Consider the following 13,300-nt stretch of genomic DNA (forward strand, 5'->3'; position numbering starts at 1 on the left):
TATTAAAGCAATCTCAAAGACTAGAACCTATCTTCTACATATTTCTTTTGGTCAAATTAGTGCCTGGTATTAAATCCAAGAAGAGCACATTAGATAAATAGAAAGAACTTACGGGATGAGACCTACGTAAGGGCATAGACAGTCTTCTGGGATTGGCTTACCCCTCCACAGGAAGAAAGCATTCAGTAATGGTAGGCTAGTGTTTCCTTTCTGCAGTGGCTTTTCTAAATCTGTCTAACTGGGATTTTTTGTTCATGTCTGACTTTATAGTTTTTGAAAAAGTCTGAATTCTGGCTTTTGTGTTACGGTTTCTAGGGATTACTGAGAGCTGTCCATAATGAAGGCATGCAGGTGCTCTCTCTCACTGAGTCTCCCTATAGTGATGGAGAAGACCATCCTGTTCAGCAGACTTCAGAATCTTGGCTGGAAGAGAGAAGAGCTTACCTCAGTACAATCTCATCTCTTAAGGATTTAATTACCAAAATGCAAGTGCAAAGAGAAGCCAAGGTACTCAAAGACTATTGTGCATCTAAGTAGCTTTATATGATTTTTATCAATAATAAGGCACTTGGCCAAATTAGCTGTTGTCTTTTATGATGTTTTTCACATAAATTTCTATGTATTATTTAAGTGCTCCAAGTTGCACACTTGAAAATAAATTTGTATCCTCTTAGATTTCCAGTGCTGGTTTTGGTTAGCAGACAAATATCATTTCTAGAACAGTTCTCAGCTTATTTGAAAACTAACTTGTTTTTTGTACTCTGCTAGGTTTATGATAGTTCTCAACCTGACGAGAGCTCCTCCGACTGGCGAGGTGAACTTCTGCTTGCTCTTCAGCAGGTTTTCTTAAGGGAGCGCAGTGTTTTACTAGCCGCATTTCAGACTGAGCTGACAGCTCTGGGTACCGGAGATGCGGTTGAATTATTAAACTGTTTGGAACAGAGAATACAAGAACAGGTAACAAAATGAGACTGTAAAAAATACTTTAAAACAAAGAATGCTTTTTAATAGTAATGAGAAAATGAGTTATTAGTTTTAGAGTAAATCTTAAGGTTAAAATTTTAACAGGAGCCACTAAGAATATTTAGGATAAAAAGTATTACTACAAATATTTTGTCTTATGTTAGAAAATAAGCAGGACTAAAAATTAATGACTTAATCATCCAATTTGGGATTTAGAAAAAGAGTAACAAAATAAGTCTAAATAAAACAGAAGGAATAAAATACCATCAGTTCTCTTTATTTGCAGTAGTAAGATTGGTAAAGCTGTTGTGAATATTGAGCCATTGCCAGCAGGGGAAAGCCTGTGAGTCCCTAGTGGTGACATTTTTGTCAAGCAGTCAATATATAATCTTGTTTTATGTGCATTTCTGCTTAAAGACACCCTATTGATTATATATTGTTGAAACATTAACATTGAACTCGTGGCCAACTACACTATAACTTAAACCTAAAACAAAACTTTCTAACACATGCATTTTCTCTGTAATGTATCTTTCAGCCTTGTTAGGCATACTAGACAATACTTTATGTCTATGCTTGGGAACCATTTTAAACAGCAAAATCATCAATAAAAAAGCACAAAAGTACCCAAAATATGGCACTAAATAGATGACAAAAAGGACACTTGTTTACAGTATAAGAAATAAAAGATGGCAAAATATCACCTTGCTCGATTTCCACTAGAAACATGTGAATGTGGCAATTTAAATTTCTTGCAGCTCTATGCACATGTTTGAGAATGACTGTTAAGAGCATCATAAGTATTGAATTTAGGGTCACAGATAAATTTTCATGAGTAGACAAATTCTTAAATATGTAATCCACAAATAATGAGGCTCAACTGTAATAAAGAAAAAAGAAATGAATGAAATGGATACACTGGTACAGTGGAGAGGATGAAAAGTTAAAAGCTGACTCTTTGAAAGGTAAATAAAATAGAGGCTTTTCTGGAGACTAAGTTAAGGAAAATGGTAAAACACCCTTTAAATTTTGGCCACAACATGAGGCATGTAGGATTTTAGTTCCCCGACCAGGGATCAAGGGGCTTCCCCAGTGGCTCAGCAGGTAAAGAATCCTGCAGTAGAGGAGACACAGGAGACATGGGTTTGATCCCTGCATCAGGAAGACACCCCCTGGAGAAGGAAACCACAACTCACTGTACTAGTCTTGTCTGAAAAATCCCGTGGACAGAGGAGCCAGGTGGGCTACAGTCCAAAGGGTCGCAGGGTCAGTTGGACACAGGTGAGTGACTAAGCACACAGACACACCAGGGACTGAGCCTGCACCCTCGGCAGTGGAGGGCAGAGTCTGCAACACTGGGCGCCAGCCAAGTCCCAAATGTAACTTTAAAAACAGTTGTCTACAGGAGCGTTAAATGAACAAATCCCTAAAAGTATACATACTACTAAAACTGATGAAAAAGTAGAAAATCTGAGTAGACCTATAACAAAGAGTTAAATTCGTAGTTTTAAAATTTTCACAAAGTAGAGCTCAGGATTAGATGGATTCACGAGTGAGTTCTCCCAAATGGGAAAGAAGTAATACTAGTTCTTCACAAACTCTTGCAAAATAAAGAAGGAAACACTTGCCAGCTCATTCCGTGAAGCCAGTATTGCTCTAACTCTAAAACCAGACAGAGCTATCACAAGAAAAGAAATCTACAAACCAAATACCTAGTGAGAATAGAATAGTCAGTGGAAAAAGGGACAGGTGTTAAAGTATATGCTCATGAAAGAAATAAAGAATATCCAATAAATATATGAAAAGATGCTCAAATAAAATGTGCTATATTATTCATAGCAGGGAATAGTATATGACATGGAAATGAGTGTGAAGTAGAGCTATGTGTGTCAGCCAGGATGGTTCACCAACATATTCAGTGAAAAAAGAAAAAATGAATACAGTATGATGCCGTTTATGTAAAGTTTTAAAACATGTAAGACAGAACTGTATATTTTTTAGGGTGTGTGTGTGTATGTAATGTATTACACAGAGTGCGTGAAAGTAACACCAGACTTAAAACCTAGTTATTTCTTGAGCAGATAGTGCAGAGGAGGGTGTGTTCACGGAGTTGTACACAAGGGACTTCAGCTGTGTAGGGTCTATTTCTTGGGCTAAGTACATGGGTGTTTATTATATTACTCATCATATTTTATCGTGTGTTTAAAGATTTTTGAAATAAATGCAAAGACTAATAATCTGAAAAGTAAATCCTAATGATCAGGAAGAGAAAATTAATAACTTTTCTCAAAATTTTAGCATGTCATTCTTCTTCAGACTTCCTGGTTTTTAATGTTATTGTCTTTACAACCCTCTTGACTTTTTTTTTTACAGGGTGTTGAGTATCAAGCAGCTATGGAATGCCTCCAGAAAGCAGACAGGAGGAGTTTGTTAGCTGAAATTCAGGCACTACATGCTCAAATGAATATTAAAGAAACAACTCTGAAAAGAGAACAAGAGATTGATCAGCCAAGCCAAGGTATGCTATATGACAGGCTCATATAGTGACATAAATAGATGAAAGAAACTGCTTCACTTTGTTTCCCTTCTTATTATTCAGTTAAAACACATTTCTTCTTAGTCACAGTTTTTCCTCATTCTCCTATCAGTATGTTCACCTGCATTAATTACTCTAGGGATTAAAGAGATATCCAGTTTGTTTTAAGATATATGTATAAAAGATACATATAGACACATGTATAATACTTAAAATATTTTTTAGAATTGAAATATATCGGTCTACATTAGGGTTTTCTTGCCAGGCAAAAACTCATACTCAGCTTTGCAAATGAGATAAAAAAAATGCTCAGTTATGCTATGCCAGCTAAGCTTATTGCTCCATCTTAAAAAAAAAAGCAATAGTTCTTAAAATTGGGAGGAGGTGGTGGTGATGGATGCTAGTGGTAAAGAACCTGACTGCCAGTACAGGAGACTTAAGAGACTCAGGTTCAATCCCTGGGTTGGGAAGATCCCCTGGAAGAGGGCATGGCAACCCACTCCAGTATTCTTGCCTGGAGAATCCCATTGATAGGGGAGCCTGGCAGGCTACAGTTTATGAAGTTGCAAAGAGTCAGACATGATTGAAGTGACTTGGCAGGTACAGCAGTGGTGGAAGTAAGGGGGTTATTGCTCAGTTGCAAGAGAAAAAAATGCTATGTGTGCCAAACAGGTTGGTAAGGATGTGCTTTAAAATAGCACAGGACTTTGCTTTTATCTCCTATGGCTGAGTGAAAGTTCTTCAGTTGTGTCCAACTCTTTGTACCCCACGGCCATAGCCTACGAAGCTCCTCTGTCCTAGGGATTTTCCAGGCAAGGATACTGGAGTGGGTAACCGTTCCCTTCTCCAGGGGATCTTCCCAACCAATGGATCAAACCCAAGTCTTCCACATTGCAGGCAGATTCTTTACCGTCTGAGCCAACAGGGAAGTCCTTTATCTCCTACAGAAGTTGAAATTGACTTTAGCTAGCTATGTGTGGAGAGAGAATGATGGTAACTCGTACAGAATACTTTAATCCAAGAGACAGAAATTTTCTGACATATAAACAGATTTTTGTTGTTTAGTCACTGTCCAACTCTTTTGCGACTCCTTATACTGTAACCCTCCAGGCTCCTCTGTCCATGGGATTCTCCAGACAAGAATATTGGGATGGGTTGCCATTTCCTTCTCCAGGGAATTTTCCCAACCCAGGGATCAAACCCACACCTCCTGCATTGGCAGGCAGATTCTTTACCACTGAATCACCTGAGAAGCCCATTATAAACAGATATATTTAATTTTAATTTAAAATGAGCTGGCATTGCCTTGATCAGGTTGTTTAGTTATTAAGCTCATTATCTTTCTTTGTTTTGAAGCTCTGTGTGAGGATAACCTAAAAGAAAAAGAAATCCTCAATGGAAGTAACCATTTCTTTTTTAAAACCTTTTTTGTATGTGCAAATTGTAACATATGTATAGAAAAGTGCAAAATACAAAAATATACAATATAAACACTGAAATATGTTCCTGTGGAAACCTCACCCATATCAAGTATTCCAGAAGCCCGCTTCTGCTACTCTGTAATGATATAGAACACATGTTCCTCTGTGGTACCCTAGAGGTTAACCATTATCCTGACTTTTTAACTGCCTTTTTATATATTCCTAAACCACATAAGTTTAAAATATTTCCTGCTCTTAAACTTTATCACTCTGATATAGTTTGTGTCTTATCTCTTTCACCTCTCCATAACATTCTTCTGAGTTACATTTATCTTTAGTTCATTTTTAGTATATAGAATTCTCTTGTGTGACTACTTTACAGTTTACATCAATTTATATATTCATTCTGTGGTTAAACATTGAGTTTATTTCTGCTTTCTAGCTGTTAAATTCAGTACTGTTCTGCACATTGTTATGCCATGTTTCTGATGCATTCTTGCATGAGTCTCATGGATACATATATTGCTAGGTCATAGAATATATAGATCTTCAGATTTATTAGATAATGTCAGACTCTTTACCAACATGGTCATATCAATTTGTGCACTTTCTAGCAGTATATGAAAGTTCTGTTGCTTCACATTTTTGCCAAAAGTTGATGATGTCAGCCCTTGATTGCCCGTCTAGTGGGTATACAGTGGATTGCTATTATGGTTTTAATTTACATTTCTCTAAGTTTGTCACATGATTATTGGCTAGGTGGATTTGTGCTGTTGTGATATGCTTGTTCAAATCTTTACTTTTCAAGAGGAGTATGTGTTCATTAGAGCTGATTTCTCTCAAAATCATTAGAAATTAAAGTGAAATCTGAATTTTCATATGTAGTGAGGATACATATCTTTGTTTTCATTTTGGTTTAATATACAGGTAGAAACACCTATACTTTTGCCTATTTTGAAATTTATATCAGTCTCACATTTGTCACTGAAAAGCTGAAGAATTTGAATATCTTAAAATACTTTAGATAAAATAGGTGTAATAAGGCCACAAATTAAATATATCCCTTATGTTTAGACATAGGATTAATTGAAGATTATTTTTGGAGAATTTATTGCTGTTACTTCATTTAAATAAATAGGACCCCGTTGAAAGCTTCGTTACTATCACATAGATATTTATTTATATATATAAATCCTGAGACTCGACTCCCTAAGAAATAGTTTCGAAAGCATAAATTAACATGAATAGTCTAAAGTCAATGTTATTCCTATCTCCTGACACCAGTAATATGACTTCTAATAAGAACTGGTGAGCTTTGATAAAATTGTTTTAAGTTAAAAATATACTTACAGTAGGGCTTCCCCTGTGCCTCAGTGGTAAGAAATCTGCCTGCCAGTGCAGGAACGCAGGTTTGATCCCTGGTGCAGGAAGATCCTGCATGCCTCAGCAACTAAGCCCGTGTGCTCTGGAACCTGGGAGCACGGTGACTGAAGCCCACGAGCCTAGAGACCATGCTCCGCAATAGGAGAAGCCATGGCAGTGAGAAACCTGAGCACCACAACCAGAGAACAGGGCCGCACAGCAACAAAGACCCGCACAGCCAAAAATAAATAAGGAAAAGTACATTTATGGTAGAATAGAGAAACAAAAAACCGAGTAAAAATCACCCTGGAATCTCCTGAATCCTAAAATAATGACTGTTAACACCCAGGAAATACGTCTTCAGACCTTTTCATTGTGCATGTATACATAGGTTTATGTTTTTTGTAAAGATGGATCCTGATAAATATTTCGTTACCTTTTTTTCACTTAGTATACTTAGAGATTTAAATATTTTACTTTGTTTTCTTGCAATACACGTGTAGCAAGGATTTTGTCTGTTTTTAAAGACAAAACCATGATCCAAACCTTTGGACTTCCCACTTCTGTTATAATGAAGTTCCTAGGGACTGCTGTGAAGGAGGGCTGAACAAAACCAGCAGGCATTGCTGAGCATTGTAGTTGGAGTCATAAGGTGACTCCTCCAGTACTTTGGCTATCAGAAACCATTGGAATTTTTTTGTGTGAGCTGTCGAAATTCTGAATGAACAAAAGAAGTTCCTATTTATGGTATTAAGTGAACTTTTTTTGTTTATTTCAAGTCTCTATCCAGTAATGAATTCTGTTAAACTTTTATCATCCTTATATGTTCATAGTTCTGCAATCTTGAGGACTTAGCACTATGAGGAAAATCTACATTATTCACGTATTTATATAAATTGCTAACTTCACAGGCTGTAATCATTTCACATTTGCTTTGTAATAATCTCCTAAATAACACGTCTGTTATTGTCAACAGAATATTTATAAACAAAGTACGAGTTGCTGGATCATATTCTAAATACTAACATTTTTTCGTGTAGAACTCTTCGAATATAATATGCAGCAGAAGCAGTCTCAAATGCTGGAGATGCAGGTGGAGCTCGGCAGCATGAAAGACAGAGCAACAGAGCTGCAGGAGCAGCTGAGCTCGGAGAAGATGGTGGTTGCCGAGCTGAAAAGTGAGCTTGCGCAGACTAAACTGGAACTGGAAACAACACTGAAGGCTCAGCACAAGCACCTCAAGGAGTTAGAGGCGTTCAGGTGTGCCCGACCGCGTGACTGTAAGCCTGTGTTACTAGCGAAGGGCTTGGACTAATTTTATCACGGACACTGTGCAGGTCTTACGAAGTGTGACATTATAGAGGATGTTGAAATAGCATGAACCTGTTATTTATACAAAAAACTACAGTGGAAAGGAAACACTACAGATTTTTCTAAATGATAAACTGAGGATTAGGTATTAGCATATTCTCTCCCTGGCTTCAGTTCTGTTTGAGACTTGTTGTTGTATAAGATACGTAAATTTGACCTTCATTTTACCATCAAGTAATGTGAAATGATATTTATGATCTCAATGGAATTCATGGTCTAGTTAGCTAAAATATGCAAAATTTTAGAAAGATAATGCTTTTAAAAAGGATAAATTTGTTGATGTAAATACTGTGATATTCTGCTTGCCAAGGGCACATTACAAGTATAGTCATTATTTTGAACATTTTCACACACACACAAATGATTATTATGTTCAATAAAAGTTAATGGAAATCCTTATTCCATTCAAACATTAAATTGTTTGCAATGGTACATAATAGCTAATAACTAATAGTTATATTACTAGCAACAGTTAATTGGAAGTGAACCACAGTGAAAAATCTTTAATCTTGATATGGTATATATTTTTCTGTTAGTTTATAATATGCCACCACAGTTCAGTGGAAGCTGTTCTCTGTCTCTCTCAACAGATACTTGGTCAGAGTAGTTTTATGACACTTCATTTGTCTCTCTGATTTAGGTTGGAAGTTAAAGATAAAACAGATGAAGTTCATTTGCTTAATGACACGTTAGCCAGTGAACAGAAGAAATCCAGAGAGCTCCAGTGGGCTTTGGAGAAAGAGAAAGCCAAGCAGGGACGCAGTGAAGAGCGGGATAAAGAAGAACTTGAGGTACTGTTTTCTGTATCTTTAAATGTCTGTGGAAGAATCCACAGTGATAGAAGAGAGACGTTCCTCTTCCTACAGTGTCCGCCTGACAGTCTTCATCAGGTGGAATAAATTGTTTACTATGTGTTGAATGTTACCTAAAGTGTTACTAGAAATTGCTAATAGTATGATCCTTTTTTTCTTCTGCACACAAGGATGCATAGAGACTCTTCTGCTACAGCATGTGTTTTAGGAATTTGAATTAGTGTATATACAATTTGATAAACACGGCAGTTGTATCTTTTTAGCCCAGAAGTGGTTTCAGTTCCTGTTTTCTCCTAGGAAAGGAGAGCAGTGGTACTTTTCTGCTAGCAAGAGCCCTTGCTACTGTGTGTTATGGAAACTTACAATGAGTCCCTTGCTGCTGGGCTCTCTCCCAGAGAGGCACACCCCAGCCTTGCACAGCTCACAGCAGGTCGTACTACATGCAGTGCCTTTTTAAGAGTTCCCCTTGAGCCCTTCTGTCTGCGTAAGCCCAGTACTTGCTAGCTCTGTGCTAAAAAAAACTATGCAGCCAGAATTTCTCTGCTCAGTGACTCATTTGTGTCCAACTGTTTGCAGACCCATCCGCTATAGCCTGCCAGGCTCCTCTGTCCATGCGATTTCCCTAGGAAGAATACTGGAGTGGGTTGTCATTTCCTACTCCAGGGATCTTCTGACCCAGGAATCAAACCCATGTCTCTTGTGTCTCCTGCATTGGCAGGCAGATTCTTTACCACTAGCACCACCTGGGAAGCCCAACCAGAATTTCTACCCTGCTACATTTGAGATTTTTTTTTTTCTAGGGTCCACCATGGTATTGTGAGCTTTCTGCCTAGCAAGGACATGTTATTTCTTCAGATATCAATATTTTTTATCATTACAGATGTTTATAGGTTTTGAGTAGTTTGTCCCCCTGCCTTCTCCATAAGCCCAATTATTTTTAGTTATGTGGCAATGTATGGGAAAATTCAAGGAGTTTCAGGAACTCCCATCACATTATATGATAAATACTTTTATTTTTAAAGGTTATTAATCTGCTTCATATTCATTAACCAGATATGATTAATGTTGGGAGAGAAAGTATTATTTAGCTTAACTCTCTTTTGTTGATATTCTTTGATGAAAATCAACTGGCTGTCCAAATAATTTTATACTCTAACTACTGAAAATATAAGTTAGTAAAATGGGTAATCAGTTCTTTACCAAATGGTACCTACCAACTTAGTATTAATAAAAGCACAATTGGCACAATTGTATACTTATGAAGTATTTTTGCTTATATTAACATGAACAAATTCTCAAATTCAACTTTCTCCTACAAGGATCTGAAGTTTTCACTTGAGGGTCAGAAACAAAGAAATATTCAACTAAGTCAACTTTTGGAACAACAGAAACAACAACTGAATGAATTACAGCAGAAGATAGAATCACAAAGAGTGCTCCACGATGCCCAGTTAGCTGAAGAACAAGGCCGCAACTTAGAGCTTCAAGTACTTCTTGAATCTGAGAAAGTTCGGATTCGGGAAATGAGTAGTACCCTGGATCGGGAGCGGGAATTACATGCACAGCTGCAGAGCAGCGATGATAGTGGGCAGCCTCGGCCATCCTTACCCTCAGAGGACCTCCTTAAAGAGCTTCAAAAACAGCTAGAGGAGAAACACAGTCGCATCGTAGAACTGTTAAATGAGACTGAGAAATATAAACTGGATTCTTTGCAAACAAGACAGCAAATGGAAAAGGATAGGCAGGTTCACAGAAAGACACTGCAGACAGAGCAGGAGGCCAACACAGAGGGACAAAAGAAGATGCACGAGCTTCAGTCCAAGGTGGAAGATCTTCAGCGCCAACTGGAAGAGAAAAGGCAACAAGTTTATAAGCTAGACCTGGAAGGAAAACGACTGCAAGGAATTATGCAGGAATTCCAGAAGCAAGAACTAGAACGAGAAGAAAAACGAGAAAGTAGAATTCTGTATCAGAATCTTAATGAGGTAAATTGACATTTTGTTTTAAAATATCTTTTAGAAGAATATTGCAGTCCTGTGATCATATGATTTTGATACTGGATTAAATGATGTACAATCACTTAAAAATCTATAGTTTATCTGGAATATAAACAGTAATTATGTTCTCTTAAGAAAGAATGTGATGTGCTCTTCGTGTTTCAATTTTCGTTTTTCTGTCCAAAATTTCTAGCCAACCACATGGAGTTTAACCAATGATCGAACCAGAAATTGGGTTCTCCAGCAGAAAATGGGAGAGAAAAAGGAATCAAGCTATCCTAAAATGATTGAAATGAACGGAGGAGGAACTGGCTATAATCATGAATTAGAAATAATCAGACAAAAACTTCAATGTGTGGCTTCAAAACTACAGCATCTAGCCCAGAAAGCCTCCAATAGGTTAGAATTTTCTGCCTAACTTTTGGAAATAGCATTCTTAGGCAAGCTGGGCAGAGTCTGTCCCTCACTAGTAGCTAGTGAAATTTTAAAGTTAATGCGTGCTTACATTAGAAGGTGATCTTTAACAGAACTCAAATACCTGAAACAATTCTCATAACACCCTGACTCAGGCAAAGAGAACACTTAATGTAAAGGAGAAAAAAGAGGTGAAGTAGTGTCACCTGACCTGTAATGTTTGTGTTAGCAACACTGCTCCTTGAGTTGATATGTTTTGACTTTTTGCCCTTTTTTTCTTTTTTGAAGACTACAGTTTGAAACAGCAGATGATGAAGATTTTGTTTGGGTTCAGGAAAATATTGATAGAATTGTTTTACAGCTACAAAAATTAACTGGCCAGCCAGGGGAAGAGGTAAGACTTTTTGAAAACACTTTTTAAAGTATTGAGAGCAGGGGGGTCCAAAAAGGGGAACACATGTAGACCCGTGGCTGATTCATGTCAATGTATGGCAAAAACTATTACAATATTGTAAAGTAATTAGCCCCCAACTAAAATAAATAAATTTATTAAAAAAAATAATAATAAAGTATTGAGAGCAAAGCTATAATGGAAATTACATGAATCATTTGATACTGGGACTGCCTTTTCTAAAAGAGTTTTTAGCGTTTCATTTATTTAAAATATTAGTAATGTTTGCCTTACCCCAACAGAATATAGTGAAAGTTTGAAGGGAAGCAATATTATCATTATTTAAAAATTATGGTGACCTCTGACTTACATTATGAAAAGTTTCTTGCAACAGTAGTCTGCCTTTACCCTCACCACTCGGTGACACCGTGTCAGGATGCTGCCCGTGTGCTCACAGTTGACAGATGTGGTGAATCTGTTCAGTCCCTGTAGTTCTTGGCTTCTTTATAGCATTTGATACTTTTGACCTCTTCCATTTAAAATACCCTCTTTCCTTACCTTTTGTGTTAATATTCTCTCATTTCTTCCATTTCTTTCATCATTCACCTTCATGAGTTCCTCTTCTTCCTATGCTCGTCCATTTTTTTCCTCTTACTGTGAAAGCTCATTCATTGCCAAAGCCTGAATTCTCAGGAGACTTAATTATTGAACAAATACTTATATTGGGCACCTAGTATGTGCCGTGTACTATATTGGGTTCTGAGGCTACGATGAACAAATCTGATAAAAATCTTACCCTTATGTAGCTTATCTTCTTGTGGACTGTGGTTCTAGTCTAGACCTTTGTCCTGTGGTCCAGGTTTATATTTTCAGTTATTTACGCAACACCTTTCTTAGGGAAACATATCCCATGGTGACCTCTTTAGGAACCTCACAGGCACAAACCAGACTGAGCATCATCTTCCTTTTCTCCTTCCTGTCCTAATACCACATTTCTGGTCAGGATATCACCCAGTATAGAGATTTGAAAGTCACCATAGATCACATTCCTTTACTCTTACGTGCCCACCCAAGCAGTCACTAGGTTCTGTCCCTGTGCCTTTAGTCATTGCCTGCATTCAGGCCTTCAGCATTCCTCACCTAGACTATGGGCAATAACTTCCTGATGTCACAGCTTAGCACCACAATCTTTCTTCTCTAATATACTTTACTTTGCAGAGTACTGTCGAAGGACTCTTTGTCACACATAAATTTTGTTTATGGCATGCTCCAGCCTCAAGCCTTTCATTGCTCTTCACTACCTACATTTAGATCTATCATCCATATAATGAAAGCAGCCTTTACGGTTAGTCTTAATAAGCATGTCTATAACTCCTTAAAGGTAACACACTCTCACTCAAGCCTTGTGCCTTTACACTTGCTGTTGTATCTACTTAATATGCCCTTCTTTCCTCCCTGATGAAGTCCTGGTTATTATTTAAGACTCAGCACAAGCCATGGTTCTTCATGAAATCTGTTGTTCTCAGTGAGTTCACATTTTATATGCATTATTCATAAACATTTGCGCTCGTATGACCTTACGCCATTTTGTCTTTTAGCCTACCTTAATGTCCCCAGGTACTTCTTGTGGCTCATTAACTGAAAGACTGCTAAGACAAAATACGGAGCTGACGGGACATATCAGCCAACTGACTGAAGAAAAGAATGATTTAAGAAACATGGTTATGAAGCTGGAGGAGCAAATCAGATGGTATCGACAGGCAGGAGCTGGCAGAGATTACGTACGTCTGTTTTTATCATGGCTGCATACTTAGCATTTGATTTGTAGTAGGATCATTAGAAAATTTTATAGGAATCATAGTAGCTGTTTATTTATTTATTTATCGGGAATCTTCTCTGCCAGATTCTGGGTTGTGTATGTTCAGAATGTCTAATATACACCCAGCCTTGCACATGAGAACACTGAGGTCAGTAGTCAAACCAAGACACATTTATCTTCAAAGCCGGGTAACTTCCTACCTATGGGCCAGTTG

The 13,300-nt window shown here is 37.5% G+C and overlaps 1 protein-coding gene across 5 annotated transcripts in view; it reads left to right on the forward strand.

Annotated features, from left to right (window-relative positions):
* Nucleotides 1-13,300, forward strand: part of AKAP9 (A-kinase anchoring protein 9) — a 159,575-nt gene that overhangs the window by 137,721 nt on the left and 8,554 nt on the right. For all 5 annotated transcript variants that reach the window (XM_081531342.1, XM_081531343.1, XM_081531344.1 and 2 more), the window contains 9 exons: nucleotides 316-507; nucleotides 769-957; nucleotides 3,337-3,481; nucleotides 7,323-7,542; nucleotides 8,294-8,444; nucleotides 9,785-10,450; nucleotides 10,656-10,861; nucleotides 11,165-11,270; nucleotides 12,866-13,048. In XM_081531342.1, the coding sequence (XP_081387468.1) occupies nucleotides 316-507; nucleotides 769-957; nucleotides 3,337-3,481; nucleotides 7,323-7,542; nucleotides 8,294-8,444; nucleotides 9,785-10,450; nucleotides 10,656-10,861; nucleotides 11,165-11,270; nucleotides 12,866-13,048 (2,058 nt within the window). The remainder of the gene's footprint in view (nucleotides 1-315; nucleotides 508-768; nucleotides 958-3,336; nucleotides 3,482-7,322; nucleotides 7,543-8,293; nucleotides 8,445-9,784; nucleotides 10,451-10,655; nucleotides 10,862-11,164; nucleotides 11,271-12,865; nucleotides 13,049-13,300) is intronic.

The sequence above is a fragment of the Giraffa tippelskirchi genome, chromosome 10 (assembly GCF_054371585.1).
Source record: "Giraffa tippelskirchi isolate mGirTip1 chromosome 10, T2T-mGirTip1v1.2.pri, whole genome shotgun sequence".
NCBI classification, from domain to species: domain Eukaryota; kingdom Metazoa; phylum Chordata; class Mammalia; order Artiodactyla; family Giraffidae; genus Giraffa; species Giraffa tippelskirchi.